This window comes from Pyrgilauda ruficollis, unplaced genomic scaffold, assembly GCF_017590135.1.
Source record: "Pyrgilauda ruficollis isolate IOZ18807 unplaced genomic scaffold, ASM1759013v1 scaffold23, whole genome shotgun sequence".
NCBI classification, from domain to species: Eukaryota; Metazoa; Chordata; class Aves; order Passeriformes; family Passeridae; genus Pyrgilauda; species Pyrgilauda ruficollis.
This window is the reverse complement of record NW_024522539.1, coordinates 9,266,737-9,289,001: the sequence shown is the minus strand read 5'-3', so window position 1 is coordinate 9,289,001 and position 22,265 is coordinate 9,266,737. Positions and strand designations below refer to the sequence as shown.

Genomic DNA, 22,265 nt, shown 5'->3' with positions numbered 1-22,265 from the left:
CTGACTTGCCTACATCCGACATCCAGTGTCTCTCTCTTACATGTAGTTTTGGTGAATCCTGCAAAAAAACTAGACATGATTATTTTGTGATCATAATAATGAAAACTGATACACAGTGCTAATGGACTAAATACAGACTGCATTCTTCACCTCTTTGGAAGACTGCCATTAATATGGAAAGTTTGGCTTTTCTGTAGCACTGCTGCTAACACCACAATCTTCCTATTGGCAAACGCCTGTGAGGACATTGTAACATTTTTTGTGTCTACCACTACTTCCTAAATGAAAAGTCATAACATCACATGCTAAATCCTTTTTGAGAGACACAGACACTTGTCAACAACAAAAGAGAAGTGTGCTGAAGGTTGGATTTAAGGTTTCCACACCCTTGGGTGACCAGTGGCAGCCCTAAGGTGTTTGGATTTGTTCTCTAGTGCCGCCTTCTGGCTGAGCATGCCCAGAAAAAACCACAGGTGACAGGAAGAAACTGCTTGGAATATTGTTATTTGTATTTTGTACAAAGCTGCATTAGGTAGGTCAAAGGCAAATAATAATGGCTCTGTAAACAGCGTAAAAATCCTCTGATTATCTAGTGGGTATTATAATCTCCAAAATAACAGACTGGAATTTTGTCGTTGGTATGTTTTCCTGAAGGATGACGATTATGAGATCCGTGCTTCACAGTAGCAGATGTATGACTCGCAACAGCTTTGGGGAGAATGTGAGCACAACCATTTTGTAATGTTGAAGCAAAACTGGGAGACAAATGTTTCAGGGCCTGGGCTGTCAGGTCCAGTACCAGCCTGGGACTGAAGGCCAGAGCCCTCTGATGGAGCAGCAACAACTGAAGACTATTTTGGAGCTGTAATCCTATCAAGTCCTATTTCTATGATCCCAAAGTGTACCTTCCCCCATATTTGCAACTGGTGAGGCAACACCCTGAATACAGTTCTCAGACCTTTCATTTAAGGATATTTTGGGGCTGGAGCAGGTCCAGAGAAGGGCAATGAAGCTGGTAAGGGACCTGGAACCCAAGTTCTGTGAGGAGCAGCTGAAGGAGCTGAGGGTTCAGCCTGGAGGAGGCTCAGGGGTGACTTTACAATGTCCAGGTCCGAGGTTGTGGCCGTGTGGGAGGGAGTCAGCCTCTCCCAGGTAACCACTGCAAGAACAAGAGGACATAGTTTTGAGTTCTGCCAGGGAAGGTTTAGGTTGGACATTAAGAATTTCTTCACAGACAGGGTGATTAGACATTGAAACCGGCTGCCCAGGGAGGCGGTGGAGTCACCGTCCCTGGGGGTGTTGAAGGGAAGAGTGGCCCTGGCACTCAGTGCATTTGCTCTAAGCTGACACGGTGGTTTTGGGTCACACGTTGGACTCTTATGATCTCTTGAGGCCTTCTCCAACAGACTTGATTCCGTGATTATCTCTAAAGCCCTGCCTCAGACAGGCAGGGCTGCGAAGTCCATGCTCAAAGAGCGTACCCTCGCCTGGGAGCACAAGCAGAGCTCCAGCAGCCAAGAGGCGGGAAACGCAAGCCTCACCATCCTGTGCCACAGAGTAACCCGGGATAGCGACCCCTGTCCTCATTCCATAAGCTGTCTCTAGGGAGGCCGCCCAGGCCCGGCGAGAGCGCGGGGCCGGCCCTGCCCCCGCCGGGCGGGCAGCGGAACGGAACATGGCGGGGCCCCTCCAGCCCGCGCTTCCCCGCCTTTCCCCGCGGCGGCGCGCATGCGCGCTGTGCGGCGGTGAGGCCGTATCCCTCCGCGCGCCCCTTTTCCCTCGATGTCTGTGTTAATAAGGTAATTCCCGCGCCCATGGTAAGTGCCGGGCGCCCCTCCGGGCCCGCCCGGGGCGCCCCGCGCCGCCTCGCGCCCGCCCGCGCGCCCGCGGTGGGGCAGAGCCGCGCGGAGCCGCGCCACTCCCCTCCGCCCGCCGTGTCCCTCCGCCGGGCGCGGCGCGGACTCTCGTGTGGGGCTCTCGGCCTGCGGAGCCCCGGGTCGGTGCGGCGGCGGCGGCGGCGGCCGGGCCGGCAGCACGGTAAGGGCCCGTCCCCGCGCCCCGTCTCTCCCTCACCCCCCCGGGCCGGCCAAGCTTTTCCAGGTCAGTCTGCGCCTTTGTATAGGGCCCTGTTACCGGATGTGGAAGTTGATCTCTTCGCTGGTAAAAAATAATTCCACTTCCCCCGGAACCCGGCGCCGCGGCTCCCTCCGCAGCGCCCAGCCCAGCCAGGATTTCCTGTCGGGGAGAGCGGGCGGCCGGCCGGCCTTCCGGGGACCCCGCCGCGCGGGGGGCGCGGGCGGCGCGCTGGGCCCCGGCGGCGGCCTGGGCGGCCCGCGGGGCGCGGGCGAGCGCGACGCGCCCGGCGAGGGCCCCGGGAGCTGAGGGGCAGAGCGGGGCTCGGCTCGTCCCGCGGGTTTCTCCGCCGGGCAGCGCGGTGTGGGCCGCGTGGGCACGGTCCCGGGCCCCGGGGGGGCCGGCGGGGCCGCGGCCCGGGCTCCTGAGGCGGCGGGGCTGCGTGCGCGAGCTTGGCGCCAAAGGTGCCCTGGGGAGAGGCGGCTCGGGCGGGAAGGGAGCGGTTTCCCCTCCGCAGTGCCCCTCACCCGGAGTCTGTAACTCTTGCTTTGGGCTCTTAATAAAGCGTATGATGGGAGCATAAAAGTGGGATACGATGTGTTAGTGCGGATTGTCGTTTTTTTTTTCTGATTTCCCCAAATAGTCAAAGTAGTTTCCGTTGGTGGGACACTGGTGGCACGTCGGTGAAATCCCCTGTAGGAAGTCGTCTGTGGTAGTTCTTAAGGCGTTTGTGTATTTTCCTTTAACCTTCTTGCTAAGGTGGCTTTGATTTAACGGTGAATGCTCCATAGTAGGGTTAAATGTGCTCAGAGTTGTGAATGCATACCCTATAGTTCTTCAGCCTATTTTAAGTTACTCGTTACTTCTGAATTATTAGTAAGACTGTGCAGTTGGCTGAGTTTTGTATGCATACAAGTATTTGTAAGGGAACATAACTGTGCCTTGTGAGTAAGGTTAAGAGTATATGTGGCAGATCAGCATACTCTAAATAGAGGCTCTTGTTCATGACCTACTTTCTTTGCTGAAAACACTTTGTTTTCTAGTTGGAATTTTTTTTAGGCCTGTGTGCTAGACAGAAACTGTCGAGGAAGATTCCTCATGATAAAACAGATGTTGTAGGTAGGAGGTGGATGATTTTTATTTGATGGTATTTTCAAGCTTAATCAATCTGAGATGGTCTCCTAAGGCTGTGGCTGTGGTACAGTTCAAAGGCTGCATCACAAGCCCTTGAATTCTTCATGTCAATCACAGCTGCTGCAAATTAACCTTTTTGGTATCTAGTGCCAAATTTATTTGTGAAAACTGTGTAGCTTGTTGGCAGTGCCAGTCCAAATCTTGGTGCCAATGGTTCACCCTTGTTGCATAACACTCTTTAGATGTTACAGATCATGGCCAAATCTGTGCTCTCCTTTGTAAAAAAAGATGTAGAAAAGTATTTTTTTTATTTGAGTTCATTGTTGATTGATGCTTGTTTAAGTTAATGTGTGAGCCTAATAGGAGGACAGACCTACATTAATAACAGGCCTGGCTGTCTTTGCCACTAAGCTATTCAACAATGTTTGCTTTTCTCAGATCAGGTATTTTTCATCTGATGTATGTCTGACATGAAGGTCATGTTGCTGTTCAAGCAAACTAGCGAGAATTTAATTACAAATACAACAGTCAGAGGAAAGCAGAAAGCACTGGAATTAGAGCTGACTGCAATTAACATATTAGTGTAATTTTCACTATCATGATAGAAATGTGGATAGTCTAAGCCTATGATATTTATAATATTTGAAGTATTGCTTGTGAAATCATTGTCAAAAGATGTTTGATTCACCAGACAGGAGCTTTTTGAGCTTATCCATGTAAGTTGCTATAATCACTGGTAATTGATATGTATGTTAAAATGATTCCAAAATGTTCGTGAGATGCTAACTATGCTGAGCTTCAAAATATTATTGATCTTGGTGTGGACAGGCACATAAAATTAGTTAGAAAGGGCTATTCTGAATTTCTAGCAATACTGTGAGATGTTGAAATCAGTAGGGTGCTAGCATTTTTGGAGGTCATGCCTGAAGAAGCAGGTTGAACTGGTTTTTTCTTTAGTAGTGGAAAGAAAAAGACATTCTCAAAGGATGTTGTTTTTCCAAATGTAATGGATGTGAGAGATGATGGGTCTCCAGCCATCTTCTAAGTGCAATTCTGCCATCTGTCTCTTGAGCAGGGAAAAGTGTTTAATGAGCCTTTAATGGAACTTTGTGATTTCTTCAAACCCTTATCAGAGACACGACGTGTATCGATTCAGGTACCTTTGATAAGCTGCACTGCTGCAGTCCATGCTCCTCCTGAGTACAGATGTCCCTTTCAGGAGTGCACCTTGGGACAAACGCTGGGCTGGGAGATCTCCATGCTGCCAGATGTTCTGCAACAGCTGTTTTGGGCCTGTTGATCTTGACCAGCTGATGCTCAGCACTGCAGTGGTAGAAGAGGAACAGGTCTGGGTTCTTGGGGGCAGGACACCGCTCTGAGAGACACTGCAACATTTTAAGCCAAACTTGATTTTAATTTGGACTGCAGTCTCTGCTGCTCTGTTGTCTGTAGACTGTGGAGTGGTAGCCAGGCATCCCAAGCTGCCAGGTTTTTAGCTCCACTTGCTACCCATGGAGCCTGTTTCACACACAGTTCCACCTGAAGTCCTGTTGAGTGCTATTCTACACCCTTCTGGTAACAGTGTGATCTTATAGAGTGTATAAAAACCTAAATCTAAGATGGATGTGAAAAATTTTCCTTTGAACATAAGTAAAATAGCAATAATAATTTGATGTTATTTTTAATTAGCAGTTAATTGTGGTGTCTGGCAAATGATATTGTGCAGAATACATTGCAGTAATGTGGAAGTTCAGGAGTTGATTAAACCAGAGAAGTCTAAACCCAGTAGAAGCTCTTCCCTATTTACTCAGTTGTAGACAAAACCCTATCTTCGCACATTTGTGTAGGAGCTCTTAGAAGTCTGAAAACATTATCACATTGCCATAAGAGTAACTCCAACAGCCTCAAGTCTTTATTTCAGAGTCAGTGATGTTTTTATTCTCAAAAAAAGTCCTCGTGCAAAATGTTACGCAGCTGTCATGCCAGCAGAGCTTGATGGAAATGACAGAGTGAAGAGAACCCTCAAACACTGTTCAGCAGAGTTGATTTTAGCACTGTGGAGTAGCAGCAGACTGCTCTTTGAAATAGCAATCTCATTTCAATTTTAAATGTATTATTGTATCTTGCCTGTGATAGTATCGCTGCACTATTGTAGTGTTGCTGAGCCATCTTGAGAGAGCAGCTGGAAAGGTTTTCTGGGATGGGAGGTTGTGGCTCTGCAGACCCTTCTTCTCTGTCCCAGCAGTGTGGATGAGTATAGGGGAGGTTGGGTGTGTTCTCACTGGGGGGTTTCTTACAGTACCAGTCCTTGGAATGGGCTGCCATTTCCAAGTGGAAATCAGTTTTGGGTTGACTACTCCTCAGAAATTTTGTGAGGGCTAGTATTCATTGGTTAAAAGTGACTAAACGTGCATGAGTTTTGTTGGAAATGCCTCTTTGCTGCTGTCAGTGCATTAGTGATGTGTAGTGGGATTTTTATTATTTCAGTTGAACAGTGGAATTTTGCGAGGTTTTTTCCTTTTTTCCACTAGATGGCCCAAGCATGCTTCCAAGTACCCCATGAGAACTAAAACTTAATTAATTTCTCTTTTAACTGAAATAAAAACTCTACATTGTGAGGCATATACCAACCCGTGTGATGCTTTGTGTTTGTTTAAAATACAAACACCTTATATCAACCAAGAGAGTGTTGGTTAATGTAGGGAATATGTGGTAATGAAAGGTTATTTTTTCCTTGATTAGAACATTTTTTATCAAGTGTAGTATAAAGCTATTTAGTTTTGCATTGAGAAGAGAACTGGTGTGCTTTCATTGACTGTGCTCCACAGTAATTCAGGTAGTTCAGGGAGGGTCTGAAAAGGTGTTGATCTGAAGTTTGTCCGTAACATCTCCTGGGAGTGAGACTGGTATTTTGCAGGCCACCATAATTGATTTTTTTTGGGGGGTGGATGGAGTTTTGCTGCGTAGGGTTTTCATAACAGCTTTGCAGTTCATTTTGGTAGTGTATAGATGTGGGCAGTGGGTTCTGAATAGGCTGTTAAATGGACGGGACTAATTCAGTTTAACAAACATCAAGTAGAACTTGTTATCATGAGTGTCTTTTTGGTTAGTGGAGGAAGATGGATATATACTGAAGGTAGCTCTCCCATGGGGGTGATTGGACACTGGAATGAGGCTGAAGAAGTGGTAGGATGTTCATCCATAGAGAGACCTTCAAAACTCAACAGGACTGAGCCCTGGGCCAGCTCTGACTGGGGTATTGAACTACATGATCTTGAGAGGTCACCTTCAGCTTTAATTATTCAGCAATTCCAAAATGAGATTTTATTAGTTCCTTTGCTCTACTGCTGTGTAAACCAAAAATAAATGGAAAATGGATAGTTGTCTTTCTGAGCTAGTTGTAACCTCAGTATTTTGAATTAACTTCCAGCTTCCCTTTGCTTCTGAGGGCCTGGATGTGGTGGTATTAGACCACCAGAAAAAGGATGTCTGTGAGTGTACTTTTCTTCCTTAACTTGCAATCCCCACTGGGGGAAAAAAAAAAAAACAAACAAACCAAAAAAATCCCATTTAAAGGAAGTGCTCTTTTCCTTCATTTCACTGCTGCACTTGCCAAGTGCCATCTCTTGCCTTATCTTTGGTATTATTACTTCTAGTGTCTCTTTTTAACAGGTATGACAGATTTTCTCTTATTCCATTTCTTAGGATCTTTCCTAGATTTTCTCTTCTGCTCTTTTCCTTTATGGAAAAGAGACAGCTGTTGTCTCTTCCTCTGCATCTGACTGTATTCCTTTTTCCCTTCCTTTTCCCATTGTTAGTATTTGTCCTGTCCTGCCACTTCCTGCTTCTGTTCCCTTTCTGGCTGGAGACAAACCAATGTGTTCACATGTACCAGAAGGATGGACATAAATGGAGTATTTTGTGACAGGAATATTGCTGCCTGCAGTCAGTTCTGTAGACAGAGGTAATCTGCCCTAGTTCACAGCCCTACCGATACGTGTTCAGTGCTGCATTTGCAGTAGTTTGGTCTCTGTTCTAGTTTCTTCCAAAGTCAACAGCTTTCAGTTCATTGAGCAATGTGCCACTTGAGCCAGGTACAGAGAAATTTCTAAAGATACTGTTTTTGTGATAGATTTGTATGTTTAATGGGATTTCTTTCCTAGACTGATGTACTCTTTACTTTATGTAGGACATTGGCTGCATGGCCTCACAACTGCTGTTATTAGTAATACAGGCTTAACTTTGTTTGTTACTGGAAACTAAACTGATGAAAGCAATTCCATTTTTAGCATCCTAGTAGTGGAAAACATAGCCATAGGTATACTAAAATATTAGCAGCAGCATTTTTTGGTTAGTTGCATAAGTTATGGTTTAGTTCTGATTTTTTTTTTTTTTACTAAACAAATTTAATAGCAAGTATGAAATGGGGCATGTTTAAAAAGTTGTGTTTCTAGCACATCTTTGATGCAACAGAAACAGGTGTAATTTGTATACATATATTATTGCAAGTATTATATGGAACCTTGGTGTAAGAGGGACGTTATCCAATCACGTTGTGAAGGGTTTTCAGCTAGTATACACTTCACATGTTTTTAGTAACTGTAGACAGTTAAAGCAGGCAGTAATATTTGTTTTCAGGCAAAGGTTTTATTTAATGTATCTGTTGTATGTAGTACAATAATATGCTTATTGTGTGTTTTTGCATCTGGAGGTACAGAAATTATATTTCAGGGTGAACAAAAATAGTGATGGACAAGATGTCAGAAAAGTGTTGTGTTTCATACCTATCTCAGTGCATTTACATAGTGGCTCCCCCTAAATACATGTAGGCATTTTGGATAAGTGGATATAGTGTCTTTGGGTGCATGACATAGCAGCTGTGATGTAGAACCGTTTGAAAGCTGGACCAAGCTGCAAAAGGTTGCAGTATCAGGTGAGAGCTTTGAAACCACCTCCTGCTATAAGAAATATTCATCCAGTTCAGTTTAAATTTTGTTTAACTTTACAGCTACAGTGGTTTCAGCATTGTCATACTGAAATCTTCACACCAATATCAGTTCTGTTTGGTTGGCAAAAGTAATTCTAAAATCAAACTGCTTATTGCAATCAATAAAGCATGTTCTCATGGCTAAAATACCACCTCCAGTTTCTGATCTTTTCAGAGTAGTTCAGAAATAATAACTTAAAATAAAAGGCAACATGTATGTATTTAAAATAGTGTTAATGTTATTATTTTGTCCTTATATTCCTTTTTGTTCTTCACTAGATGTCACTAGTAGATTTGGGAAAGAAACTTTTAGAAGCTGCACGAGCAGGTCAAGATGATGAAGTTCGCATTTTGATGGCAAATGGAGCACCTTTTACCACAGACTGGGTAATGACAACTTTTACAGTGGAGAAAGTAAATCATCTTACATTTCTCACCTGAAGAAAGAAATACTATTCTTAAAATTTGGCATTTATATTACAGTTCTTCTTGGAATTCTGCATTCACATAATCTAATGTCTAATTCAAAATTAAACTTGTCTGTTTCTTCATTTGACTGCCTACTGATTTTAGTAACAGACTGTGAAAGAGCTCATTCTGGTGACTTTCAAGATGAACTTTGGAATGGCTAATGGGAAAAAGCGGCTATCATCCTACTTACTGTGTTTATGCACTTAGTATAGTAAGAGGTCCGAGTTATGAAAACAGTCCTAACTACCTAATATGTGCAGCTGAGAGTTCCCTGATATAGGGGTACTGAGTTGTCCTTTGGAGGAGCTGATTTTTTAATAGATTGTAGAGAGAGGTCAGGTACCCAAAATTCCTAGAGTGTTTACAAGCTCTTGAGAGCCTTAATCTGCTTAGTGACCTAACTTCCAAATTAACTCTGTTTTGAGTAGGAGGTTGGGCTTAATTGACTTCCACAGGTCCCTGTTGACCAATGCTAAAAATGGGGTTAGGCCTCTTGAAATGTTACATGTCAAAAATACAGAAGAAACAGAGTAAAACGAAAGCAACAACAAACTTCCGCATTCATATTCTGTAAAAGCCTCAACAGCTTCTCTCCTTGAGACTACAAGATAAAATGGTTTTGAAGTGGTGGCTTGACACCTGGGTTTGGTATCTTGAGAGTAAAAGAAATGCTTCGTACTGACATCTGTTAGATTTGCATGTTTTGTGTTCCATTACAGCTGGGAACATCTCCACTTCATCTAGCAGCACAGTATGGACATTACTCCACCACAGAAGTGCTGCTGCGAGCAGGTGTGAGTCGGGATGCCAGAACCAAAGTGGACAGAACTCCATTACACATGGCAGCATCAGAAGGCCATGCCAGCATAGTAGAAGTCTTACTTAAGGTACAGACTGCTGAAACAAGTCTGAAGTGGGGTTATTGCAATGGTTTATGATCAGATGTTTGCAATTTGCTTTTAGTCATGAAACCAGCATTGAAATGACGTGAATAGTTGAACTTTGCGCATTGGGAGCTTTGTTTTCCAATTCAACTGTACTTTATTTTACATTAAAATCATCATGATTTCAGGTGAATTATTTACTGCTGTTTCAAAATAAGAATACTCCCTAATTTGATATTGTGTTGAGTAATAGATTTTAGAAATAAGATGTACTTTAGGGAATCTGTAATCCTTTTGAGGTAAATAATGTATTTGGTAGATAGATTGGATTACTTTTAACAAATATGTAAATGTAAGATAACAGGGCATTCCTTATGGAGAAAAACAATGTAGGGCTTCATTCTGTGACCAGCCTTATTTAATTCAGATATTTCTAATGACATAATTCATGTAATGATTTTGTTTGTAGCATGGTGCTGATGTCAATGCGAAGGACATGCTCAAAATGACTGCACTTCACTGGGCTACAGAGCATCACCACCAAGAAGTTGTAGAACTCTTGATAAAGTATGGAGCAGATGTTCATGCTCAGAGTAAATTTTGCAAAACGGCATTAGATATTGCAGTAGACAATGGAAATGAAGACATTGCAGAAATATTGCAGGTAACTTTTAATTCCTCATGTGAAGGGAACTTGCAGCAAAGTACTTGATTACATATGTCATAAACTAAGCTTTTACTGTAGCAGCTGTGACACCATATATTGATAATGCCACACTCCAGTCTAATTCATTACATGAAATGAGATTTATATTAGTAAACATTACTTGGTCAAAGAACATTTTCCACCTACAAAGTCAAGGATAAGTATTCTTTATTTTCTTAAATTTGAGTGATGTAATACACAGTGGTAGGTGGACTCCTTACAACTGAGGTGTAAAAAAATAACTGCCTTCTCTGACAGTAGATTCTGACTATCCCCTAGTATTCCGTTAGCTTCATATATGGGTATTAATTTCCTAGTTGGAGTTCAGACAGGACAGAAAAGACGTCAATTTTTCCAGAATTAGAAAAGTAAGATTGAATTGTTGGATAATTTATTTTAATAGATAATTTCATGGAAATGTGTACTCCCTGTTCATAGTGTTGTTAAAGGCAAATTAAGTGATAAGTCTTACTGAGTAAAGAATGAAAGCAAATGAAAAATATCCGCTGTATAAATTATGCCACTCTATAAATCTGTAGCCTCCCTATGTCTTTAAATATGTGTCTGGTGTGTTCCTTTAGCCTCCTCCTCCTTGCAGAAAGGGTGAAGTAAACAGAAGTTAGTAATAATTCATAGAAAGACAAAACGACTGCCATGTCCGTTGCGGGGCAATTGCAAATCTGTCAATGTAGCTTTTCATGATATGTATCTGCCCCAGAAGTCTTGGTTCTTCAGACTTCTCTTTTAGATAAGTGAGCTTGCATATCTGCAAAAGAACCTTGTCCTCACTGTCTACATAACTGGTAGGGACAAGTAGTGGTGTGTTGTTAAACTCTTTCACTCCAATAGACTCACTCTCTTTAGATTTCAACCAAAAAAGAAGTTTCTTCTGTACTTGGAGATAGGACATGATGTATGTGTATTGCATGAGTATAATGAGGGAGGTCCTCCTTGTTTGTGTGAAGCATGCAAGAATTCTAGCTCTTACACAAGGTCAACAGCTCCTTTATACCTGCAGTGGGAATGATGTTGTTACCTTTGTGTCCCAGATTGCAATGCAGAACCAAATCAATACGAATCCCGAGAGCCCGGACACTGTGACGATACACGCAGCCACGCCGCAGTTCATCATCGGACCTGGAGGGGTGGTGAACCTAACAGGTCTGGTATCTTCTGCAAATACATCCAATAGAACAGGTATTTACATGCCTAAAGGATAGCTACTGGGATTTTATACTTTCTCTGATTTTCACCATTTAGTGAAAAGGTGTGAGGAAAAACAGTGGTAAGAATAGTTACCATATTCCTTGTCAGTGTTTTTTGTGTGTTGTAAATATGTACATACCTAAAACAACAATCTTCACAGACGTAAATTATCAGAAGTTCTATTTGCTTAACAAACTTCACTTCAGAATAGCACTTTGGTTCAGCAGAATGCTGCTGAAAATGGAGTGTGTGCTAGAAGTTTCAGTGCAATAAAAATAGAAAAAGGGACTTTGCTGGTTTTAAATTTATCAGCTAATTTTTTTTCATCCTTCTAGATGAAACAGGAGTATCTGCTGTACAGTTTGGAAATTCATCAACATCAGTATTAGCTACGTTGGCAGCTTTAGCAGAAGCATCAGCTCCACTGTCTAATTCTTCAGAAACACCAGGTTAGAAAGCTAAGTAATTCAAACTAATTTAATAAATTTAAAGTACGTAAGTTAAAGTTTCCTTCAGCATGTGAAGTAGTGTGGTAAATAATGATTCTATGGGTATAGATAAGGAAGGCGAGCAAGGGAGGAATAATGACCATATTTATGGGGCTGTTTTTTCTTTTTATGTAGAATAGCTTCTTTTTAGACAAAATCTTCCCTTTTCTTTCAAGGTTTGAAGAAGTTCTAGCCATGTTTCCTTCCAGAACTAAAACCCAACACTGAGTTTGACACTGAAAGATCAGAGCTGTTTGCCACAGCACCTAGTATTGGCACTTGAAATTTCAACTTTTTTGTGACAGTGGTCTTTCTTACTGCTGAGACTGTACTTGGAAGCCAAATCAAGTTCAATACAACCCCACTTATTCATGTGGGAGTTGCTGTTTTGGTTTCCTGAATAAACACTCTGTGAATATTTAAGCAGTGTTATAGGACAGTAATCTCTAAACATAAAGATCTTCAGATGACAATGTCTGCAATCATTATTTCAACTACAGAGTGATTTTTCTTTGTATGTTATATTGTAATTAACTTAAAAGATGAAAGCTTCAGAGTTTTATCTGCCTTCTGTCATCTTGAACATCACAACACAGTCTATAGGGTTTTAGTTTCATCTCTGTAGATAGAGAACACTCTAATGTCTGTTATTTAAATCAAAGGCTTTGCTTTTACCCTGACAAATTGAAAATAAAATATAGACCTAGTGTTCTTGAATTTCCTTGATTGTGCTACCAGTGATCTTGCTCTTTTTCTCAGCATCTTGTTGGATGGTAGCACAATACCCCATTTGCAGCATACAGGGCAAGCCTGGGGTATGTGCTGTAGTTCTGAATGCTGACTTTCCTTGTCCTACCTTGATTTATAGAGGTGATACAGAACTGTAAGAGTTCACTGCTTTATACTCATTATTGAATCATGAATATGAAATAGTTGAGCTTGAATTTTTCACTTTTACCTATAAAATTATATTCATACAAGGTTTGTTTTACTTCTTAAGCTTTATCTTTCTTCTTCGAAGGTGTAAAAATGTCAGCTCTGCACAACTTTTCGTTTTGTCTTGTTTCATACCTTGTATAAGAAATAAACTTGTTTGAAGTACTCATGGAGTACAGACAAAACTTAAGATTCTCTAGGGGTCCTTTAGTCTATTACCATCTTGAAGACCATTATATTAAGTAGAGAAATCTAAGCTGGGTCCTGACATACAGTGGCAAGGCATTGGTTGAGAAGTAGCTTCAAGGTAGTATTACAAGTTAATTTTTTTAAATTCTTCTTTTAGTGTAACTTAGTCCAGCTTATGTACAATGCAGAAATTCTTTGTGTTCTTAAAAGCAGCTGCTGTTCTTGCTGACTTGTTAACACTGACCCCAAAGCATCAATTTTGAGTGGGGTATGTCAATATTATTATATTGAGCAAGGATGGTGTTGCATGTAAATGTCAAAATGTGAGTGCTTTATGTTGGCCCGATGAAAGACTCTATTTAAAATATAATGCATAGTAAAGTATTTATCAGGGGGGTCAAGTTATGAAAGCCATGGAATAAATGTTTTCTCAGCTGTACAAAAATGCATTTGAAATCATAAAACTTTCACTTATAAATTGACTTAATTCCTTTACTAATCTGTTGCTAGTTGTGGCCACAGAAGAAGTTGTGACTGCAGAATCTGTGGATGGGGCCATTCAGCAAGTGGTCAGTTCTGGAGGTCAGCAGGTTATTACCATAGTTACAGATGGCATTCAGCTGGGTAACCTGCATTCCATTCCAACCAGTGGGATAGGGCAGCCCATCATTGTGACCATGCCAGATGGGCAGCAAGGTGAGTGCACACTTGTGATTCCAGCTTGAGGAACTGTTTTAGCTACAGTAATAGTAATGACTTTTTAGGTGCAAATAGCTTGGACCATTTTGTTTACTTCTATGAATTCTTATATTAGAGAAGGCTCAGACACAAGCGTCTGCAGTTCAGTGGGTTAACATGTCAGCTGAGCCTCTGCTTTAGGAGAGAGAATAGAAGAGTTACTAAACTATGGAGGAGACATGGGACATTTAACATTGCTTTGCCTTCAGTAAGTTTAATTTTTGCAAACTTGTTACAGAAACTAGATGATGGAGAAAAACAAAGACCTTCTTCTAATTCTTACACTATTGCATTACTGGAAATACTGTGGGGAGGTGAGGCTTGGATTTAGAAATCTGATGCATTAAGCAATGTGTGCAAGTCCCATGGAGTGTCAGTACACTGACACACTGACCTGACAAATGTCAGGTCTTACATGCCTCAAGTTTTAGAGCAGCACTGACAGAACCAGTGAAGCCAGAGTGACACAATTTTTTTTTGGGGGCCATATGTACTTTGTAGAAGCTGCTAGTGTGATAAACCGTTTTTTGTGATGTGTAGGCTTTGGGTGGTTTCTTTTAAAGATCTCCTGGCACTGTTTAGATAAAAATGATCCCTTCTCTGGTTTCTTCATGAGGACTCCCAGTGTGAAGCTGGAAGAGTTGTACACAGGAGGCAAATTATTTGGCTCACAGTCTGCCTGAGCTAGTACACCTTGTTGTCATTGAGTGAGTGGCTGTAGATAGCTACTGAGGTGACAGTTACATTTATTTACCAGATGGCTGTGTAAGGAATTAGAGTATGACTTTACTAAGAGCTCTGATTTTCTTATTAATGACTAATAACTACTGGATTTTTAGATTACTTAATGTGTATTAATCAAAACAAAAGATTTGTGTTTAGTCTTTATTCAAGAAATATTATCTAAATGGTCTGCTGCGGAAGTTAAGAGCTGACAGGCTGGTGACTCTGCTGCAGTCCTCTGCCATGTCTGTTTACTCTGTGAAAAATGGCAGTGATATTCCAGAGCTAATTACTGTAGGCTTCAACAATGAGGAATTTTAAAGTTCTTAAGTAGTATACAAACGAAAATTTTTAGTAGATTTTCACTGGGCTTATCATGCACTTTATTTTATAGATATGTTTTCACAAGAAAAAGTATCTGCATTTTTTGCTTATTTAGTGTAAATATTGTTTGAAGTAAATGTATTTACATGTACAAATACATTTTCAGTGTTAACAGTTCCAGCAACAGACATTGCTGAAGAAACTGTAATAAGTGAAGAACCGCCAGTGAAGAGACAGTGCATTGAGATTGTTGAAAATCGTGTGGAGTCTGCAGAAATAGAAGTAAGGAGTATATTACGTGATCTGTGTTGAACAGTGTTCAGGACTGGTTATGCTTTTTGTATTGTTCAGGAGGTTAATTTCTGTGTTGCTACAGAATGAATTGTGTGAAACATGCAACTTGTTCAGTCTCTCCTGTAACTGAAATTCATCTTTTACAAAGTTGTTGTAAAAAGAAAATAGGAGGGCTGTTTGCTTGATCCTGTGGTCATGCATGTAAAAGTGACACTTGTTTAGGTATATGAGAACTTTTTTTTTGTTTTTCTTGAAGATCACTAGCTGGTTTTTAAAACTGGGTGCTGATACATTATCGAGTGACTTGACTTTTTCCGCTAGGAGTGAATGAGAGCACTGTACCCTCATCTTTCTGTTACAGCCACATGCTTCTGATTGTGAGATCATTTTTAGCAATGTTTCCTTTCCATTCATGGTATCTAGATAACTGTTGATGGAAGTGTGAAACAGTAAGATTCTGTGTTTGTTAATTTTTATCTGTGTGGTGTCCCCCACCTTTTTTTTTTAATTTTGAAGCAGTTTATTCCTACACAACTTTGCACCATCTGGTTTTTTTAAAACTATACTGCAAAAGACCTAAAAAATGTTAAGAGCTCTTTCCTTTTTATATGACAAATGGATGTAGCTGTTCAATTTTAAATTGTAGCTTTTTTTATACTAGCCACAAAAGGTCAACCATCTCATTCCTTTTCCTGTTACTTCTAACTGTGCTGACCAGTTTTGGTCAAAAGTTTATGAAAATTGCTGTCTGCTTTGACTAGACTGTAAGTTCTCATTTTGTCAACTCCATGATATTTCATTTATCAAAGGTTGTATTCTCCAACTTCTGTTCATATTATCAAATTGTGCCTAATTGAATACTTTTTGTTGTACAGTATGTGCTGTATGTTATCCATGTCTAATAACAATAATTACCACCTCTCATCATTTATTTTCCATGTCCCTAAGTTGTTGCATCAAATACTTTTGGTCTTTGCAGCTTTGTGGTCATTACAGATTATCCTGACAGTTGAAATTTTCTTGCTGCATTTTTTAAAATGTATGACTGTTACAATAAAAGCATTTCTTTTGTTGACACTTTTAAAAATCTGCCTGAATTATTCATAAAGGAAATTACATTTCCTTAAGTATTTTAGTAATTCTGTTAAATGAATTTTTAAAAAAATCCAGATTGGTTAAGGGATAAATTGACCTGTTCTTAATTACAGATAATTGGTATAAAAATCCCCAATAATTCTTTTACGGGGATTACCAGTTTTATTTATATATATTAAACATATTTCTCAAATATTGAAAGAAGTTGATTTAGATGAGTTACTTGGTCTGTTACTTTTAAGTGGAAGTTTTGATGACTTTCTTGCCCCTGCCTGTACAACTGGAAGTGCACATGCAGACCTCTGCCTCTGTGTGAAGGCCAGTTGTCTTTAGGGGCCTTGTTGTGGCTCACAGGGGTATGGTACTACCTTACTTTTGTAGCAGTGGACACTGCTGCTAAAGAAGTGCACACAAAGTTGGTTCACTTCAAATTTCTTCATCACAAACAGTGGTAGATATTTAAATTTGGAGTGGGACCCTTCCCCTCATTAAAGTATTTAAAAATATTTTAGAATGTGGAAATGCAGAAAACGTTTGTTTTCTTTGCCTCACTCTAATTCATTCCTTTATTTTATCATAAAGGTTGATTCAAGGCTGAATGCTTTTTTCAGCTGTTTTAAGTTCATAATGTGTGAACAATTTACTGTAGTTTGAAAGTTTTTGTAGTTGAAAATCCTCTCATTCATGTGAGGTGACCAACTTTCCTGAGAAAGTATTGTGGAACAACTAAAGCTGTAGTGGTGTTTTTAAATTTTCTGTTCCAGGTCTGTGAAGTTAAAATGTTTCAGCTCATTTTGTAGATTGACAGCAGTTTTCCTAAGCAGTTTGATATTTTAAACATAGGATGGCAGCAAAAAAACCCTGTCGCATAGATACTCTGTTTTCCATTTTCATGCATAATTCATTAACACATAGTGATCTTTATTTTCATTCTTTTATTTGACTGTTTCTCCCATGTTCCATGTTTGAAAGGTGACATGCATTAGAACCAGGACTATCATTTGATTAGATTAAAAAATAATCATAATTGTAAGCTAATTATATAATTCATGGATTCATATCCCGTGTCTGTGTGTTGTTTAAAGAGTGGTTGATTATTTTAGTTATAGGTGTTCCTATTGTCAATGAGAATTACATGTATGAAGAAAATTCCCTGGTAAAATGGAAGTTTTCTTTAGAACACTGAGCATCCTCTAATTTGATTTTTATCTGGGTAGGTGATACAAAAGGACTCCAGATCTTTAGAACACTTCTGGTTGTGTTCTAAAGAATGTCCCAAGAACATTTTCTGGGTTTGATTAAGTTGATAGATGAGATAATGTCCTCTCTGTACTACATGTCAAAGTTAAAGAACCAGTTTTGACCACTGAGTCCTCAGTAGATATGTGTTGCTCCTCCAGAAGCATTGGGCTCTTTCCACTGCCTAGTCACACAGAATAGTTGGCTTCACCTCCTTAACTCATTCTGTTTGTTGGGACTGTGACAGTCTAAAAGCTACACCTGTTAGCTGCTGGACTAATCCATGTGCTTTGAATTGCTAGTCTGTCTGGTAGATACTGGTTTTATCTTTTGGCCATGCTTTGGAGACTTGGGGTTTTTCCATTTTTTCTTACCCTTTCCTTAACGTGCTGTACTGCTTTTGGGTATGCAGCTCTAGTTCTCTTCTGTGGGAAATACTCTTAAAATGTTGTTCAAGAACCTCCCCACTCCCAAATGTTTGCAGTGTGCACACTCCACAGCAGTGATTCCATCCCCAAATGTTTGCACACATTCCATAGCAGGGATAGCCCCTTGCTGTTTGTAATGCACCACAGGAATTCTTGCCAGTGAATACCAATGGTTCTTATTTCTGTGCAGGCCAGCAGATACAGCAGCTTTGCTTCTTGACAGTATTAGGTTTTTGATGGTTTTTATGAGACCAATTCATGGGAGAGATAATGCCTAGCTCAGTACATCCCAGCCTTCAAAAAGGAAAGGCTGCTTTCCTCATGTGGAAGGATCAACTGTTTTGACTAATTTCCTGGAAATTTTCTTGTAGCTCTGTTCACCAAGGCTCTAATCCATGAGGCTGTTTTACATAAGCTGTTGGTCCCCTCATGCTACAGAGAGAATTTCTGGAAATAGTAGTAGGTTTTGGCTGGGCTGGTGCTGGAGGATCATTGGTGTGTTTCAGATCCTCTGAGGTGGAGGCTCTGCTGTTCATTTGGCATCTGCCAGGCTAGTTGCTACATGGGCTTACCATCCTTAAAGTTGCCTTAAAAGCAGAATCCAATTTTTCAGAGCTGGAAGCTGAACTTCTTTTCAAATAAGTAGGCAAAATGAGATGAGCTCTCATTTTATTAGCATATGCTCCAAATGAAGCAAACCCTAGCCTGCTGCCTTCAGCTCTTAAAACCCCTTGGAAAATCAAGTTGCACTTAATGGAGTTTGTTATGTGTTCTAGCTAGTCTCTTTATAACCTGTTAATATCATCTTCACCTGTTGTTTTTGCTGTTCAGGTGCTGCTGTTTGCAATGATCTGACCACCTCTGTCATTGTATTTAAGCACATTCTGCTGACATGTGACTGCTAAATGTGACTGTGACAAGTACTGAGAACAGTAGCAAGTAGAAGGGAGGCAGAGTATTTTTGTATTTTTCTGACCATGAAAATATGTGAGTGCATCAGAGAAGAAGAATAGGGATGCTCTTAGGGGAGTGTGGGGGGCTGGAACTTCTAACAGCTGTTAGAGGTATTAAATGGGAATGTGATATTGAACTGCTGGGATGGGAATGTGGTGAAAAGATGACTTGCTTTCACTGGACCTCAGTTTTTTGATAAGTTGTTTCTCTGGAAGATGGCTTGTTTCTCTGGCAACCTTCCTTACTGTTCCTACTTAACAGCTACAGTGGAAAGAATGATTTTAAATCCAATACTGCCTTACTCATAAAAGTATGATGCACTTCAATGAAATGGTATTTGATTGAATATTTGATCAAAACAAAACTATTTCCCAAGCAAATTGCTTTTTCAGTTGGGCTCAGAGCAACATCAGACAAAATGACAGTACCTGCATCACTGGAGATTGAAATGTGTTCTCCTTAGTTTCTAAGGCAGCTTCAGAGGATGTGGCATTTCCTGGATCATTTTGCTTGGAAACCATTTTATATCCACCCCCAGCAAACTTGTATGCAGGATTTCTGCAGTTACTTAAGGATTTCTTTACTAGCTGCTTTTAAAAGGAAAAAAAGCTTATCTGGCTAATTGCCTGTTAATTCATAAAGATATTGTGTCCTTGGGGATGTGATTAGACATCTGGATTGCAAAGTATCAATCCCTGTTTGGAAACAGGTTGATGATTTTGGTTTTTTAACGTTTGGTTTATGCTTTGGTCAGTGGGCAGCTGATGCTCCAGTGCAGATGGCTGATAGGTAACAGCTTGTCATTTTTACTGTCTGATTAGGTATACAACAGCAAGGGACAAGCCTGTTAGATTGAATGATTGGAGAAATGTTAATATATTCTGTTAGTATTTAATCTCCACGCTTCCGCTTTTTTCATTTAGCTCTTTGTTGGTGAAGATTTGCATGGTACCTCTGCAGCTCAGTAGACTGGGGTTTACTCTCTCCACACGTGCAGCCCTGTGTGGGGAGTTGGCTGGTTGATAATTGGGGTCTAATTTGCACAGCAGCATTCATACAGGTTTGCCCGAGTAAGAACTGAACAGCTTCTCCATGATCCCCCAACACTTGAACTGCATGTAGAGGGAAAAGTATTTGCCATTTTAGCTTGTATTTGATACTTATTTGACAAAATATTGCTGGTTCTGTTTCTAATAGGAAAGAGAAACTCTTCAGAAACAGCTGGATGAGGCAAACAGAGAAGCACAAAAATATCGTCAGCAGCTTCTAAAGAAGGAACAAGAAGCAGAGGCCTATCGGCAGAAGTTAGAGGCAATGAACCGCCTCCAGACTAATAAAGAAGCTGTTTAATAAAAAATGAACACACTGCAAAGCCTGTTACTTTCAAAAACCTGCAGTACAATCTTGAACTGTACACTATATAGGTACAGCCATGGGATTTCATGATAGAGAAGATGCTACAAGTTGATAACTGGACTTAAGCCGTGAGCTCTGATTGATTTCTTGTAACATAAAAACTCTGAATTTAGAAATTGTGAAAAGTATTTAAAATTAAATACTGTAAATAGTTGGTTTTTTTACAGTTTCAAAATGAGTTGATAAATCTTTTTGAAGGGATCCAGAAACATGAAAAGCCAATGTTTTTGTGAAATTTTTGATTTTAGTATGAATCTAACTTCTGAAAAACAGAACAGTTTTAAGGGTGATGTTGATTTCAGCTGACAATTTGAAATTTGATTATGTGACAAAATTAATTAACAGTTATTTCTACATGATAACAGCTCAACTTCTCTGAATAAGACATTTCCAGGTGGAAATCTTTGTACAGCTTTAAGTAGTTGTCTCAGATTCTCTGAAAACCATTTTTGGTTGGTTTTTTTTTTTATTTTAGGTGGTGAAATTTTTATATTTAATTTCAGATATATCCAAGTAGATTTACATGTATATGAAGCTAATATTTTTTAAACTTTTCAGTTTGTACATATGCTGCATGTTTTTATAATTTCTACACATACATCTTGCATAGGTATTTTTCAGCAAAGATGAGAAAAATTATGAGAAAAATGTTTAGCCTATAGGTCATTTGAAGTAAGCTAGCAGCCAGTTTTATTGTGGATGGTATATTTCTTGGAAGAATGTAATTTGTAATTAAGAAGAACAAAAAAGTATCGTAATTTACATATTAAGAGGCAAAATTTGGTAGTGGAGATGTTGGAACTTCGCTTTGTGTGTCTTACGATTTTCATGTACAAACATTTAAAGTTCAGTCATGAATAGAAAAGAACGTCTCCACTGGAACACAAATACTAGCTATTTTAGAATATCCCTATTGGTCTCTCTTCCCCCATAACCTTGAAATTACTTCAGTGATACATTTTTTTTAATGGACTTTTGCATTTTAATTACGCAATTGGACGAGTAATTTTTTTATGTTGTAGTGATGCTCTTCCTAGCCAGCATCATTGTTCCTCACTGTGATACTGTGTTTGTGTATGTCTGTGCAGTAATCTATTATGCTTAAAATTTATATGGCACGTTACATCTTCAGAGCATTGTAAAATCTTTTAAAGAACCCTTACTGCTCTGCCTGAGGCAGGTAAGTGAGTGTTATTGTCTCAATTTTATAACTGGTTTAAGTGCAACATGAGGGAGTGTTAAATGACTGGCTTACCACCACGTGATCTGTGGTCACCTGGGGATGGATCTCAGGAGTTCCTGGCTTCTAGTCCTGTGCTTAGACTGAGCTGCCTTAAGATTGTTCAGTGCTGTGTTACATTAAATTTTGAAGTACTGTGCAGATCCGTTTTTTGTAAGATAAAACTCTTTGTGCTTTGCTTTGTTGTTCCATGTTCACTGCTTTTATGGAATTGTTTATATAAACTTAAGCAAAAAGTCTGGTTTATCTATACTGTACACGGAAGAATTACCCTTAAAACTGTACTCTGGCCTACTTTTTCTATTTTACAATTAAATATCTTTTCCACATATATATAGTGTAGAATCAGTTCAATTGGTTTGTGTGTGAATGAGAAGGTCAAAGCTGTTCTGTGTCAGACATCTGGAAAAACATGAAAAAACCAGTTGTGGGTATAAAATGGCCTTAAATGGTAGGAGGGAGGAATGGGGAAAGAATTACATTGTACTGTACAAAACTTCATCAAACTGGTCAAAATTTGACTTGAGTTTATAGATTTGGCAGTTAGGAAAAATTCTAAATATATTTGTATTGTTACATGTTTGGTAAGTTTGATTTTGATTGGCAAATTCAAACTAAAAATAATCAAAAGATAGAAATGGGAAATCTATGGTGGTGAGTTTTAGAAGAATTATTTTCAAGGGCATCATCATGTTAGTACTAGGACTTGAAGCAAACCTTGTGCAATGGTTAACTGGAAA

The 22,265-nt window shown here is 39.8% G+C and overlaps 2 protein-coding genes across 7 annotated transcripts; one reads left to right on the top strand and one right to left on the bottom strand.

Moving 5' to 3' along the window:
• Nucleotides 1–488: 488 nt before the first annotated feature.
• Nucleotides 489–2,654, bottom strand: LOC121354386 (ESX-1 secretion-associated protein EspI-like). Its single transcript, XM_041468977.1, has 2 exons — nt 2,134–2,654; nt 489–1,159 (listed from the first exon to the last, which is right to left on the bottom strand). Exons 1-2 carry the CDS (start codon nt 2,652–2,654, stop codon nt 1,069–1,071), a joined length of 612 nt encoding a protein of 203 aa, XP_041324911.1. The 3' UTR covers nt 489–1,068.
• Nucleotides 1,156–21,854, top strand: GABPB1 (GA binding protein transcription factor subunit beta 1). 6 transcript variants are annotated; one of them, XM_041468972.1, is made up of 10 exons: nt 7,041–7,171; nt 8,037–8,140; nt 8,474–8,581; nt 9,385–9,552; nt 10,019–10,213; nt 11,305–11,452; nt 11,797–11,910; nt 13,585–13,770; nt 15,026–15,141; nt 20,067–21,854. In XM_041468972.1, exons 3-10 carry the CDS (start codon nt 8,474–8,476, stop codon nt 20,217–20,219), a joined length of 1,188 nt encoding a protein of 395 aa, XP_041324906.1. In that variant the 5' UTR covers nt 7,041–7,171; nt 8,037–8,140; the 3' UTR covers nt 20,220–21,854. The 6 variants fall into 6 exon arrangements, with proteins under 6 accessions (XP_041324908.1, XP_041324904.1, XP_041324905.1 ...); XM_041468974.1 differs by lacking the exons at nt 7,041–7,171; nt 8,037–8,140 and adding an exon at nt 1,156–1,799; XM_041468970.1 differs by lacking the exons at nt 7,041–7,171; nt 8,037–8,140 and adding an exon at nt 1,835–2,037.
• The last annotated feature ends 411 nt before the right edge of the window (nt 21,855–22,265 follow it).

Excerpts from the sequence above, each read along its gene's own strand:
- LOC121354386 (XM_041468977.1), bottom strand. The coding sequence starts at position 2,654 with ATGCTCCCATCATACGCTTTATTAAGAGCCCAAAGCAAGAGTTACAGA. Across the intron at positions 1,160-2,133 it reads GAGATCAACTTCCACATCCG|TGGTTACCTGGGAGAGGCTG; the intron begins GTAACAGGGCCC and ends TTGTTCTTGCAG.
- GABPB1 (XM_041468974.1), top strand. The coding sequence starts at position 8,474 with ATGTCACTAGTAGATTTGGGAAAGAAACTTTTAGAAGCTGCACGAGCA. Across the intron at positions 8,582-9,384 it reads CACCTTTTACCACAGACTGG|CTGGGAACATCTCCACTTCA; the intron begins GTAATGACAACT and ends GTTCCATTACAG. Across the intron at positions 13,771-15,025 it reads CATGCCAGATGGGCAGCAAG|TGTTAACAGTTCCAGCAACA; the intron begins GTGAGTGCACAC and ends ATACATTTTCAG.